The sequence below is a fragment of the Apium graveolens genome, chromosome 9, assembly GCF_009905375.1.
Source record: "Apium graveolens cultivar Ventura chromosome 9, ASM990537v1, whole genome shotgun sequence".
NCBI classification, from domain to species: Eukaryota; Viridiplantae; Streptophyta; class Magnoliopsida; order Apiales; family Apiaceae; genus Apium; species Apium graveolens.
The window spans coordinates 2,654,222-2,669,684 of NC_133655.1; the positions used below are offsets into that span (position 1 = coordinate 2,654,222).

At 32.3% G+C, this 15,463-nt stretch overlaps 2 protein-coding genes across 2 annotated transcripts; both read left to right on the top strand.

The window, feature by feature from the left end:
* Positions 1-691: 691 nt before the first annotated feature.
* On the top strand, positions 692-2,149 carry LOC141683683 (transcription factor DIVARICATA-like). Its single transcript, XM_074488440.1, has 3 exons — positions 692-1,086; positions 1,226-1,398; positions 2,139-2,149. Exons 1-3 carry the CDS (start codon positions 692-694, stop codon positions 2,147-2,149), a joined length of 579 nt encoding a protein of 192 aa, XP_074344541.1.
* A 2,554-nt stretch (positions 2,150-4,703) lies between these two features.
* LOC141683684 (transcription factor SRM1-like) lies at positions 4,704-5,466 on the top strand. Its single transcript, XM_074488441.1, has 2 exons — positions 4,704-5,098; positions 5,238-5,466. The coding sequence occupies exons 1-2, from the start codon at positions 4,704-4,706 to the stop codon at positions 5,464-5,466; spliced, it is 624 nt and encodes a 207-aa protein (XP_074344542.1).
* The last annotated feature ends 9,997 nt before the right edge of the window (positions 5,467-15,463 follow it).

Here is a 15,463-nt window from a genome sequence, read left to right on the forward strand (position 1 = left end):
AACTGTCTTGAATATGAAAACAAGTTCGAATGAGTAAACCAACCTAGCCTAGTCGAGTTTGAATATCATTTTCAGCTAGATTATTTAAGGGGCTCGACTCGTTTGATGAATTTACTGTTTGTTTGCTGCACTGTGTGCAACACTTCTCAATGCAAAGCTATGCAAAAAAACTGGAAAATCATAAAACTATGCAAAATGGTCCAACCACATACCACACATAAGAACCATTACATACTTCATATAAGAGATATAAAATTCTTTTTTTTGCCTTACTTAGGAAGAAAATAAAATAGAGTTCTAATGGATAAAAGAAGATGAAAGTCATGATAATTGAAGTGTCTGTATTTAACAGAAGATAAGTAAATAATATGAATAGTTAAAGCAATTAAACTTTATAATTTATTTTCAGTTACAATACTAATTTTTTATTTTTAAAATGAATGTGGTATAAAAAAATTATAAATTTTATCTGTAATAGGGTGGTGACGTTTTAACAATTTATTTATCAGTAGAAGTAATTTTTTAAAGTATCCTATAGAAGGCTTGTATCTCATCTACTCTATCTCATGGATTTCCTCATTAATTTCTTTGTTGAAAAAAGCTTCTGCAATCCCCTATATAGTGTCACTCTATCCTTAGTAGTCCACATCTCTTTCTGAAGAAAAAAATAGAGAGAAAGACAGTCAGTCCTATGGAAGGATTGTTGTGTACCTTCCCTCAACAAACAAATGAAAATGATGTGTATACTAGTGATGGATGGACTTTTAAGGATAATAAGTTATATGAAGATATTATGGAAGAATTTGAAGACTACGGTTCTGTAGCATTGTTTGAGAGGGTGGCTCAAGTGATGCCTTGGAAAACCATGGCATCCATTAAACTTCATCATCAGGTTTTGATGGAGGAATTAGACTGGATCAAGTCTTCCAACGGCGAATTTGAAGACATCATCATGGAGGACAATGGTGATTTTGAAGATATTATGATTGAGGATAGCATGGTGGAGGAGAAAGCAAAAGAGCAGGCTGAACAGTATACTACCAGGCCAAGGAAACCAGCCAGAATATGGACTTTGGAAGAACACAGGTGACACTTAGTAAGAAATTAAGAAAAATCAAGTATCTAAATACCACCTTTAATCATCGTTGCCAATTTATTATTATCCCAAAAACATGTAAACGTCATGCTAGCTTAAATGCAATTTTTTGCCGGGAAAATATGACAGGTGGTTTATGCAGGGGTTAGAAATATGCGGGAAAGGAGATTGGAGGAATATAGCCAAGTATCTCGTGCCTTCCAGGACTCCATATCAGGTTGCAAGTCATGCTCAAAAATTCCTAAAGCGCGTTGAGAAAGAAGACAATGAGAAATGTAGGACGACCATTAACGACATTCAATGTCTGTGTTGCGACTCTAGCCCATGCATGTATGGGGCCTCAGTCTCTTTCGTCTAGTCCTCTAGCATATATATTAAGCATGTTATGTGCACCAACTTACAAATAATATTGGGGCCGATCTATGTGGATGCCTCGACTTTTAATGTTTCTCCGTTGTCTAATAAACAACTATATGAACCAATAATAATTCCCTGATAATGATCAGGCTATGATAATAATGTTTCTTTGATTTAATTAAGCTATGGTGAACATATTTCTTCCACATTTGTTAGTTCTTATTTTCTCTCAATAAAATTTGATCTAATTGAATTCATGTATCATGCATGGTACCTAATAAGAGCATCATATCATCACTGCATGGCCAAGAAAATAATTCTTTTACTATATATGTTTATTTATTCAACTCAGGATGAGCTCGTTTAAGAGAACTCGGGTCGGCTCATGTCGGCTCGTTTTCCTAAAGAGACTGTCTTGAATATGAAAACAAGTTCGAATGAGTAAACCAACCTAGCCTAGTCGAGTTTGAATATCATTTTCAGCTAGATTATTTAACGGGCTCGACTCGTTTGATGAATTTACTGTTTGTTTGCTGCACTGTGTGCAACACTTCTCAATGCAAAGCTATGAAAAAAAAACTGGAAAATCATAAAACTATGCAAATTCGTCCAACCACATACCACACATAAGAACCATTACATACTTCATATAAGAGATATAAAATTCTTTTTTTTTGCTATGTAGGCCTTACCTAGGAAGAAAATAAAATAAAGTTCTAATGGATAAAAGAAGATGAAAGTCATGATAATTTGATTTATATAATAATAGAATTGAAGTGTTTGTATTTACCAGAAGACAAGTAAATAACATGAATAGTTAAGGTATTTAAATTTTACAATTTTTTTTTGAGTTACAACACAGTAATTTTTTTATAAATTTAATCTCTAATTGGTGGTGACGTTTCAACAATTTATTTATCTGTTGTTGGAGTAATTTTTTAAAGTATCCTACACAAGGCTTGTACCTCATCTACTCTATCTCATGGATTTCCTTATTAATTTCTCTGTTGAAAAAAGCTTTTTCAATCCCCTATATAGTGTCACTCTATCCTAAGTAGTCAACATCTCTTTCTGAAGAAAAAAAAAAGAGAGAAAGACAGTCAGTCCTATGGAAGGATTGTTCTGTACCTTCCCTCAACAAACAAATGAAAATGATGTGTATACTAGTGATGGATGCTTTTAAGGATAATAAGTTATATGAAGATATTATGGAAGAATTTGAAGACTACGGTTCTGTAGCATTTTTTGGGAGGGTGGCTCAAGTGATGCCTTGGAAAACTATGGCATCCATCAAACTTCATCATCAGGTTTTGATGGAGGAATTAGACTGGATCAAGTCTTCCAACGGCGAATTTGAAGACATCATCATGGAGGACAATGGTGATTTTGAAGATATTATCATTGAGGATAGCATGGTGGAGGAGAAAGCAAAAGAGCAGGCTGAACAGTATACTACCACGCTAAGGAAACGAGCCAGAATATGGAGTTTGGAAGAACACAGGTGACACTTAGTAAGAAATTAAGAAAAATCAAGTATCTAAATACCACCTTTAATCATCGTTGTCAAGTTATCACTACAAGAAATTTGCAATCAAACAACGGTTGACAGACAACGATTAAAAAAAAACCGTCGTCCTAAAAAATCAAACAACGGTGAATTGATTTTGAAGAAAAAACAGTTGTGTGAGCTCCAGAATAAACAACGGATATCCATCTTTTTTAAACTGTTGTACAAGTTGTATCCTCTCATCGTGTCAGATAACGGTTTTTTAAATATAGTGTTGTTGTAGATCTTTAACACAACGATTACAAACCGTTGTTACTATGCTAACATATAGGGATATAAGTCAACGGTTTTGACATTATATTGTGTAATTCAGACAACGGTTTTTCAGAAAGGTTATCCTCTAAACCATCAAACAACGGAATGAAAAAAGTTTTCTGAGGAATTTCAATGGGTACCACGTACTGAGGTGGCAGCACGTGATATGTGGTAAATCATTCACAAGGATTGCTGAGGTGGCGAAATGAGAGCCCTTCATTGAAATGAGATTTGATATCGGTCGTTAGATCGAAAATTAGCTGATAATCTTAAACAATGGTTTTATGTTAAAACAAAAGTGTTGTCTTAGTTGGTCTCATACAAGCTTTTAGATAATACGTTGTGTATACGTAATTCACACAACAGTTTTTAGAAAGGTTGTCTTAGAAACCTTCATACAACAGAATAAAATAGTTGTCTGAAATAGTTATTGTATAATATCAATGGGCACCGCCTGATGAGGTGGCACCCCATGATAGGTTGTAAACATTTTACTCTGATTGCTGAAGTGTCGGAATGACAACCCTTGATTGAAATGAGATTAGATATTAGCTGTTAGATTGAAAAAAGCTGATATGCTTACACAACGGTTTTATAATAAAAAAAGCGTTGTCTTAGTTTATCTTTAGAGAATGATGTTTCAAGGAAACCATTGTAAAAGTATTACTGTATAAAATGATATTCCCAGTTAACAAGTTAAATTTTTAAATGATTTTTTCAATCTGTACGGATGTTAAGATATATTAATTTTAGTCATATGAATGAGTAAACGAGCCTAGCTTAGTCGAGTTTGAATATCATTTTTAGCTAGATTATTTAACGGGCTCGACTCGTTGGAAGAATTTACTGTTTGTTTGTTGCACTGTGTGCAACACTTCTCAATGCAAAGCTACGCAAGAAAACTGGAAAATCATAAAACTATGCAAAATCGTCCAACCACATACCACACATAAGAACCATTACATACTTCATATAAGAGATATAAAATTCTTTTTTTTGCCTTACTTGGTAAGAAAATAAAATAAAGTTCTAATGGATAAAAGAAGATGAAAGTCATGATAATTGAAGTGAAGTGTCTGTATTTAACAGAAGACAAGTAAATAATATGAATAGTTAAACCAATTAAATTTTATAATTTATTTTCATTTACAAGAAAAAATTTTATTTTTAAAATGAAAGTGGTATAAAAAAATTATAAATTTTATCTGTAATACGGTGGTGACGTTTGAGCAATTTATTTATCTGTAGAAGTAATTTTTTAAAGTATCCTAGAGAAGGCTTGTATCTCATCTACTCTATCTCATGGATTTCCTCATTAATTTCTTTGTTGAAAAAAGCTTCTGCAATCCCCTATATAGTGTCACACTATCCATAGTAGTCCACATCTCTTTCTGAAGAAACAAAAGAGAGAGAAAGACAGTCAGTCCTATGCAAGGATTGTTCTGTACCTTCCCTCAACAAACAAATGAAAATGATGTCTATACTAGTGATGGATGGACTTTTAAGGATAATAAGGTATATGAAGATATTATGGAAGAATTTGAAGACTACGGTTCTGTATCATTTTTTCAGAGGGTGGCTCAAGTGATGCCTTGGAAAACCATGGCATCCATTAAACTTCATCATCAGGTTTTGATGGAGGAATTAGACTGGATCAAGTCTTCCAACGGCGAATTTGAAGACATCATCATGGAGGACAATGGTGATTTTGAAGATATTATCATTGAGGATAGCATGGTGGAGGAGAAAGCAAAACAGCAGGCTGAACAGTATACTACCAGGCCAAGGAAACCAGCCAGAATATGGACTTTGGAAGAACACAGGTGACGCTTAGTAAGAAATTAAGAAAAATCAAGTATCTAAATACCACCTTTAATCATCGTTGCCAAGTTATTATTATCCCAAAAACATATAAACGTCATGTTAGCTTAAATGCAATTTTTTGCCCCGAAAATATGACAGGTGGTTTATGCGGGGGTTAGAAATATGCGGGAAAGGAGATTGGAGGAAGATAGCCAAGTATTTCGTGCCTTCCAGGACTCCATCTCAGGTTGCAAGTCATGCTCAAAAATTCCTAAAGAGCGTTGAGAAAGAAGACACTGAGAAACGTAGGACGACCATTAATGACATTCAATGTCTGTGTTGCGACTCTAGCCCATGCATGTATGGGGCCTCAGTGTCTTTCGTCTAGTCCTCTAGCATATATATTAAGCAGGTTATGTGCACCAACTTACAAATAAATATTGGGGCCAATCTATGTGGATGCCTCGACTTTTAATGTTTCTCCGTTGTCTAAAAAACAACTATATGAACCAATAATAATTCCCTGATAATGATCAGGCTATGATAATAATGTTTCTTTGATTTAATCAAGCTATGGTGACCATATTTCTTCCACATTTGTTAGTTCTTATTTTCTCTGATTAAAATTTGATCTAATTGAATTCATGCATGGTACCTAATAAGAGCATCATATCATCACTGCATGGCCAAGAAAATAATTCTTTTACTATATATGTTTATTTATTCAACTCAGGATGAGCTCGTTTAAGAGAACTCGGTTCGGCTCATGTCGGCTCGTTTTCCTAAAGAGACTGTCTTGAATATGAAAACAAGTTCGAATGAGTAAACCAACCTAGCCTAGTCGAGTTTGAATATCATTTTCAGCTAGATTATTTAACGGGCTCGACTCGTTTGATGAATTTACTGTTTGTTTGCTGCACTGTGTGCAACACTTCTCAATGCAAAGCTATTAAAAAAAACTGGAAAATCATAAAACTATGCAAATTCGTCCAACCAGTGGATGCCTCGACTTTTAATGTTTCTCCGTTGTCTAAAAAACAACTATATGAACCAATAATAATTCCCTGATAATGATCAGGCTATGATAATAATGTTTCTTTGATTTAATCAAGCTATGGTGAACATATTTCTTCCACATTTGTTAGTTCTTATTTTCTCTGATTAAAATTTGATCTAATTGAATTCATGCATGGTATCTAATAAGAGCATCATATCATCACTGCATGGCCAAGAAATTAATTCTTTTACTATATATGTTTATTTATTCAACTCAGGATGAGCTCGTTTAAGAGAACTCGGCTCGGCTCATGTCGGCTCGTTTCCCTAAAGAGACTGTCTTGAATATGAAAACAAGTTCGAATGAGTAAACCAGCCTAGCCTAGTCGAGTTTGAATATCATTTTCAGCTAGATTATTTAACGGGCTCGACTCGTTTGAAGAATTTACTGTTTGTTTGCTGCACTGTGTGCAACACTTCTCAATGCAAAGCTATGCAAGAAAACTGGAAAATCATAAAACTATGCAAAATCGTCCAACCACATACCACACATAAGAACCATTACATACTTCATATAAGAGATATAAAATTCTTTTTTTTGCCTTACTTGGTAAGAAAATAAAATAAAGTTCTAATGGATAAAAGAAGATGAAAGTCATGATAATTAAAGTGAAGTGTCTGTATTTAACAGAAGACAAGTAAATAATATGAATAGTTAAAGCAATTAAATTTTATAATTTATTTTCAGTTACAAGAAAAAAATTTATTTTTAAAATAAAAGTGGTATAAAAAAATTATAAATTTTATCTGTAATACGGTGGTGACGTTTCAGCAATTTATTTATCTGTAGAAGTAATTTTTTAAAGTATCCTAGAGAAGGCTTGTATCTCATCTACTCTATCTCATGGATTTCCTCATTAATTTCTTTGTTGAAAAAAGCTTCTGCAATCCCCTATATAGTGTCACTCTATCCATAGTAGTCCACATCTCTTTCGGAAGAAACAAAAGAGAGAGAAAGACAGTCAGTCCTATGCAAGGATTGTTCTGTACCTTCCCTCAACAAACAAATGAAAATGATGTGTATACTAGTGATGGATGGACTTTTAAGGATAATAAGTTATATGAAGATATTATGGAAGAATTTGAAGACTACGGTTCTGTAGCATTATTTCAGAGGGTGGCTCAAGTGATGCCTTGGAAAACCATGGCATCCATTAAACTTCATCATCAGGTTTTGATGGAGGAATTAGACTGGATCAAGTCTTCCAACGGTGAATTTGAAGACATAATCACGGAGGACAATGGTGATTTTGAAGATATTATCATTGAGGATAGCATGGTGGAGGAGAAAGCAAATGAGCAGGCTGAACAGTATACTACCAGGCCAAGGAAACCAGCCAGAATATGGACTTTGGAAGAACACAGGTGACGCTTAGTAAGAAATTAAGAAAAATCAAGTATCTAAATACCACCTTTAATCATCGTTGCCAAGTTATTATTATCCCAAAAACATATAAACGTCATGTTAGCTTAAATGCAATTTTTTGCCCGGAAAATATGACAGGTGGTTTATGCGGGGGTTAGAAATATGCGGGAAAGGAGATTGGAGGAACATAGCCAAGTATTTTGTGCCTTCCAGGACTCCATCTCAGGTTGCAAGTCATGCTCAAAAATTCCTAAAGCCCGTTGAGAAAGAAGACACTGAGAAACGTAGGACGACCATTAATGACATTCAATGTCTGTGTTGCGACTCTAGCCCATGCATGTATGGGGCCTCAGTGTCTTTCGTCTAGTCCTCTAGCATATATATTAAGCAGGTTATGTGCACCAACTTACAAATAAATATTGGGGCCAATCTATATGGATGCCTCGACTTTTAATGTTTCACCGTTGTCTAAAAAACAACTATATGAACCAATAATAATTCCCTGATAATGATCAGGCTATGATAATAATATTTCTTTGATTTAATCAAGCTATGGTGAACATATTTCTTCCACATTTATTAGTTCTTATTTTCTCTGATTAAAATTTGATCTAATTGAATTCATGCATGGTACCTAATAAGAGCATCATATCATCACTGCATGGCCAAGAAAATAATTCTTTTACTATATATGTTTATTTATTCAACTCAGGATGAGCTCTTTCAAGAGAACTCGGCTCGGTTCATGTCGGCACGTTTTCCTAAAGAGACTGTCTTGAATATGAAAACAAGTTCGAATGACTAAACCAACCTAGCCTAGTCGAGTTTGAATATCATTTTCAGCTAGATTATTTAACGGGCTCAACTAGTTTGATGAATTTACTGTTTGTTTGTTGCACTGTGTGCAACACTTCTCAATGCAAAGCTATGCAAAAAAACTGGAAAATCATAAAACTATGCAAAATGGTCCAACCACATACCACACATAAGAACCATTGCATACTTCATATAAGAGATATAAAATTCTTTTTTTTGCCTTACTTAGGAAGAAAATAAAATAAAGTTCTAATGGATAATAGAAGATGAAAGTCATGATAATTGAAGTGTCTGTATTTAACAGAAGACAAGTAAATAATATGAATAGTTAAAGCAATTAAACTTTATAATTTATTTTCAGTTACAATACTAATTTTTTATTTTTAAAATGAATGTGGTATAAAAAAATTATAAATTTTATCTGTAATACGGTGGTGACGTTTCAACAATTTATTTATCAGTAGAAGTAATTTTTTAAAGTATCCTAAGAAGGCTTGTATCTCATCTACTCTATCTCATGGATTTCCTCATTAATTTCTTTGTTGAAAAAAGCTTCTGCAACCCCTATATAGTGTCACTCTATCCTTAGTAGTCCACATCTCTTTCTGAAGAAAAAAAAAAGAGAGAAAGACAGTCAGTCCTATGGAAGGATTGTTCTGTACCTTCCCTCAACAAACAAATGAAAATGATGTGTATACTAGTGATGGATGCTTTTAAGGATAATAAGTTATATGAAGATATTATGGAAAAATTTGAAGACTACTGTAGCATTTTTTGGGAGGGTGGCTCAAGTGATGCCTTGGAAAACTACGGCATCCATCAAACTTCATCATCAGGTTTTGTTGGAGGAATTAGACTGGATCAAGTCTTCCAACGACGAATTTGAAGACATCATCATGGAGGACAATGGTGATTTTGAAGATATTATCATTCAGGATAGCATGGTGGAGGAGAAAGCAAAAGAGCAGGCTGAACAGTATACTACCAGGCTAAGGAAACCAGCCAGAATATGGAGTTTGGAAGAACACAGGTGACGCTTAGTAAGAAATTAAGAAAAATCAAGTATCTAAATATCACCTTCAATCATCGTTGTCAAGGTATCACTACAAGAAATTTGCAATCAAACAACGGTTGATAGACAACGATTAAAAAAACCGTCGTCCTAAAAAATCAAACAATGGTGAATTGATTTTGAAGAAAAAATAGTTGTGTGAGCTCCAGAATAAACAACTGATATCCATCTTTTTTAAACTATTGTACAAGTTGTATCCTCTCATCGTGTCAGATTACGGTTTTTTAAATATAGTGTTGTTGTAGATCTTTAACACAACGATTACAAACCGTTGTTACTATGCTAACATATAGGGATATAAGACAATGGTTTTGACATTATATTTTGTAATTCAGACAACGGTTTTTCAGAAAGGTTATCCTCTAAATCATCAAACAACGGAATGAAAACAGTTGTCTGAGGAATTTCAATGGGTACCACGTACTGAGGTGGCAGCACGTGATATGTGGTAAATCATTCACAAGGATTGCTGAGGTGGCGAAATGAGAGCCCTTCATTGAAATGAGATTTGATATCGGTCGTTAGATCGAAAATTAGCTGATAATCTTAAACACTGGTTTTATGTTAAAACAAAAGTGTTGTCTTAGTTGGTCTCATACAAGCTTTTAGATAATACGTTGTGTATACGTAATTCACACAACAGTTTTTAGAAAGGTTGTCTTAGAAACCTTCATACAACAGAATAAAACAGTTGTCTGAAATAGTTATTGTATAATATCAATGGGCACCGCCTGATGAGGTGGCACCCCATGATAGGTTGTAAACATTTTACTCCGATTGCTGAAGTGTCGGAATGACAACCCTTGATTGAAATGAGATTAGATATTAGCCGTTAGATTGAAAAAAGCTGATATGCTTACACAACGGTTTTATAATAAAAAAAAGCGTTGTCTTAGTTTATCTTTAGAGAATGGTGTTTCAAGGAAACCATTGTAAAAGTATTACTGTATAAAATGATATTCCCGGTTAACAAGTTAAATTTTTAAATGATTTTTTCGACGATCCAACTGTACGGATGTTAAGATATATTAATTTTAGTCATATGAAAAAATTATAAAAAATTTAAAATTCATCTTGCATGTGAGGATTTGAAAAATCTAGTAAAAGTACCACCCCCGACAACGAGACTCGTTCCTGATTTACAAGATTAATTTTTAAAATTATTTTTTCGATGATCCAACCGTACAGATATTAAGATATATCAATTGTAGTCATATGAAAAAAATTATAAAAAAATTTGAAATTCATCTTGCATGTCAGGATTAGAAATATTTAGTAAAAGTACCACTCCCGACAACGAGACTCGTTTCCGATTTACAAGATTATTTTTTAAAATGATTTCTCCGACGATCCAAATGTACGGATGTTAAGATATATCAATCGTAGTCATATGAAAAAATTATTAAAAAATTTGAAATTCATCTTGCATGTCAGGAATAGAAAAATCAAGTAAAAGTACCACTCCCGACAACGAGACTCGTTCCCGATTTACAAGATTAATTTTTAAAATGATTTTTCGACGATCCAACCGTACAGATTTTAACATATATCAATTTTAATCATATGAAAAAATTATAAAAAAATTTAAAATTCATCTTGCATGTCAGGATTAGAAAATTCTAGTAAAAGTACCACTCCCAACAACGAGACTCGTTCCCGATTTACAAGATTAATTTTTAAAATGATTTCTCCGACGATCCAACTGTACGGATGTTAAGATATATCAATTTTAGTCATATAAAAAAATTATAAAAAAAATTGAAATTCATCTTGCATGTCAGGATTAGAAATATCTAGTAAAAGTATCACTCCCGACAACGAGACTTGTTTCCGATTTACAAGATTATTTTTTAAAATGATTTCTCCGACGATCCAACCGTACGGATGTTAAGATATATCAATTGTAGTCATATGAAAAAATGATTTATTAAAAAATTTGAAATTCATCTTGCATGTCAGGATTAGAAAAATCTAGTAAAAGTACCACTCCCGACAACGAAACTCGTTCGCGATTTACAAGATTAATTTTTAAAATGATTTTTTCGACGATCCAACCGTACAGATGTTAAGATACATCAATTTTAGTCATATGAAAAAATTATAAAAAAATTTGAAATTCATCTTGCATCTAAGGATTAGAAATATCTAGTAAAAGTACCACTCCCGACAACGAGACTTGTTTCCGATTTACAAGAATATTTTTTAAAATGATTTCTCCGACGATCCAACCGTACGGATGTTAAGATATATCAATTGTAGTCATATGAAAAAATTATTAAAAAATTTGAAATTCATCTTGCATGTCAGGATTAGAAAAATCTAGTAAAAGTACCACTCCCGACAACGAGACTCGTTCCCGATTTACAAGATTAATTTTTAAAATGATTTTTTCGACGATCCAACCGTACAGATGTTAAGATACATCAATTTTAGTCATATGAAAAAATTATAAAAAAATTTGAAATTCATCTTGCATCTCAGGATTAGAAATATCTAGTAAAAGTACCACTCCCGACAACGAGACTTGTTTCCGATTTAAAATAATATTTTTTAAAATGATTTCTTCGACGATCTAACCGTACGAATGTTAAGATATATCAATTGTAGTCATATGAAAAAATTATTAAAAAATTTAAAATTCATCTTGCATGTCAGGATTAGAAAAATCTAGTAAAAGTACCTCTCCCGACAATGAGACTCGTTCCCGATTTAAAAGATTAATTTTTAAAATTATTTTTTCGATGATCCAACCGTACAGATGTTAAGATATATCAATTTTAGTCATATGAATAAATTATAAAAAAATTTGAAATTCATCTTGCATGTCAAGATTAGAAATATCCAGTAAAAGTACTACTCCCGACAACGAGACTCGTTTCCGATTTACAAGATTATTTTTTAAAATGATTTCTCCGACGATCCAACCGTACGGATGTTAAGATATATCAGTTGTAGTCATATCAAAAATTATTAAAAAATTTGAAATTCAACTTGCATGTCAGGATTAGAAAAATCTAGTAAAAGTACCACACCCGACAACGATACTCGTTCCCGATTTACAAGATTAATTTTTAAAATGATTTTTTCGACGATCCAACCGTATAGATATTAAGATATATTAATTTTAGTCATATGAAAAAATTATAAAAAAATTTTAAATTCATCTTGCATGTCAGGATTAGAAATATCTAGTAAAAGTACCACTCCCGACAACGAGAATTGTTTCCGATTTACAATATTATGTTTTAAAATGATTTCTCCGACGATCCACCCGTACGGATGTTAAGATATATCAATTGTAGTCATATGAAAAAATTATTAAAAAATTTGATATTCATCTTGCATGTCAAAATTAGAAAAAAATCTAGTAAAAGTACAACTCCCGACAACGAGACTCGTTCCCGATTTACAAGATTGATTTTGAAAATGATTTTTTCGACGATCCAACCATACAGATGTTAAGATATATCAATTTTAGTCATATGAAAAAATTATAAAAAATTTGAAATTCATCTTGGATGTCAGGATTAGAAATATCTAGTAAAAGTACTATTCCCGACAACGAGACTCAGTTCCGATTTACAATATTATTTTTTAAAATGATTTCTCCGACGATCCAACCGTACGGATGTTAAGATATATCAATTGTAGTCATATGAAAAAATTATTAAAAAATTTGAAATTCATCTTGCATGTCAGGATTAGAAAAATCTAGTAAAGTACAACTCCCGACAACGAGACTCGTTCTCGATTTACAAGATTAATTTTTAAAATGATTTTTTCAACGATCCAACCGTACAGATGTTAAGATACATCAATTTTAGTCATATGAAAAAATTATAAAAAAATTTGAAATTCATCTTGCATCTCAGGATTAGAAATATCTAGTAAAAGTACCACTCCCGACAACGAGACTTGTTTCCGATTTACAATAATATTTTTTAAAATGATTTCTCCGACGATCCAACCGTACGGATGTTAAGATATATCAATTGTAGTCATATGAAAAAATTATTAAAAAATTTAAAATTCATCTTGCATGTCAGGATTAGAAAAATCTAGTAAAAGTACCTCTCCCGACAACGAGACTCGTTCCCGATTTACAAGATTAATTTTTAAAATGATTTTTTCGACGATCCAACTGTACGGATGTTAAGATATATCAATTTTAGTCATATTAAAAAATTATAAAAAAAATTTGAAATTCATCTTGCATGTCAAGATTAGAAATATCTAGTAAAAGTACTACTCCCGACAACGAGACTCGTTTCCGATTTACAAGATTATTTTTTAAAATGATTTCTCCGACGATCCAACCGTACGGATGTTAAGATATATCAATTGTAGTCATATGAAAAAATTATTAAAAAATTTGAAATTCATCTTGCATGTCAGGATTAGAAAAATCTAGTAAAAGTACCACTCCCGACAACGAGACTCGTTCCCGATTTACAAGATTAATTTTTAAAATGATTTTTTCGACAATCCAATCGTACAGATGTTAAGATACATCAATTTTAGTCATATGAAAAAATTATAAAAAAATTTGAAATTCATCTTGCATCTCAAGATTAGAAATATCTAGTAAAAGTACCACTCCCGACAACGAGACTTGTTTCCGATTTACAATAATATTTTTTAAAATGATTTCTCCGATGATCCAACCGTACGGAGGTTAAGATATATCAATTGTAGTCATATGAAAAAATTATTAAAAAATTTGAAATTCATCTTGCATGTCAGGATTAGAAAAATCTAGTAAAAGTACCACTCCCGACAACGAGACTCGTTCCCGATTTACAAGATTAATTTTTAAAATTATTTTTTCGATGATCCAACCGTACAGATGTTAAGATATATCAATTTTAGTCATATGAAAAAATTATAAAAAAATTTGAAATTCATCTTGCATGTCAAGATTAGAAATATCTAGTAAAAGTACTAGTCCCGACAACGAGACTCGTTTCCGATTTACAAGATTATTTTTTAAAATGATTTCTCTGACGATCCAACCGTACGGATGTTAAGATATATCAATCGTAGTCATATAAAAAATTATTGAAAAATTTGAAATTCATCTTGCATGTGAGGATTAGAAAAATCTAGTAAAAGTACCACTCCCGACAACGATACTCGTTCCCGATTTACAAGATTAATTTTTAAAATGATTTTTTCGACGATCCAACCGTACAGATGTTAAGATATATCAATTTTAGTCATATGAAAAAATTATAAAAAAAATTGAAATTCATCTTGCATGTGAGGATTAGAAATATCTAGTAAAAGTACCACTCCCGACAACGAGACTTGTTTCCGATTTACAATATTATTTTTTAAAATGATTTCTCCAACGATCCAACCGTATGGATGTTAAGATATATCAATTGTAGTCATATGAAAAAATTATTAAAAAATTTGATATTCATCTTGCATGTCAAAATTAGAAAAATCTAGTAAAAGTACCACTCCCGACAACGAGACTCGTTCCCGATTTACAAGATTAATTTTTAAAATGATTTTTTTGACGATCCAACCATACAGATGTTAAGATATATCAATTTTAGTCATATGAAAAAATTATAAAAAATTTGAAATTCATCTTGGATGTCAGGATTAGAAATATCTAGTAAAAGTACGAATCCCGACAACGAGACTCATTTCCGATTTACAATATTATTTTTTAAAATGATTTCTCTGATGATCCAACCGTACGGATGTTAAGATATATCAATTGTATTCATATGAAAAAATTATTAAAAAATTTGAAATACATCTTGCATGTCAGGATTAGAAAAATCTAGTAAAAGTATCACTCCCGACAACGATACTCGTTCCCGATTTACAAGATTAATTTTTAAAATGATTTTTTCGACGATCCAACCGTACAGATGTTAAGATATATCAATTTTAGTCATATGAAAAAATTATAAAAAAAATTGAAATTCATCTTGCATGTGAGGATTAGAAATATCTAGTAAAAGTACCACTCCCGACAACGAGACTTGTTTCCGATTTACAATATTATTTTTTAAAATGATTTCTCCAACGATCCAACCGTACGGATGTTAAGATATA

What these genes read in the sequence shown, in the direction of transcription:
- LOC141683684 (XM_074488441.1), top strand. Translation starts at nt 4,704, where the DNA reads ATGCAAGGATTGTTCTGTACCTTCCCTCAACAAACAAATGAAAATGAT. An exon ending in TGGACTTTGGAAGAACACAG is followed by an intron (nt 5,099 to 5,237) that starts GTGACGCTTAGT and finishes AAAATATGACAG; the next exon opens with GTGGTTTATGCGGGGGTTAG.
- LOC141683683 (XM_074488440.1), top strand. Translation starts at nt 692, where the DNA reads ATGGAAGGATTGTTGTGTACCTTCCCTCAACAAACAAATGAAAATGAT. An exon ending in TGGACTTTGGAAGAACACAG is followed by an intron (nt 1,087 to 1,225) that starts GTGACACTTAGT and finishes AAAATATGACAG; the next exon opens with GTGGTTTATGCAGGGGTTAG.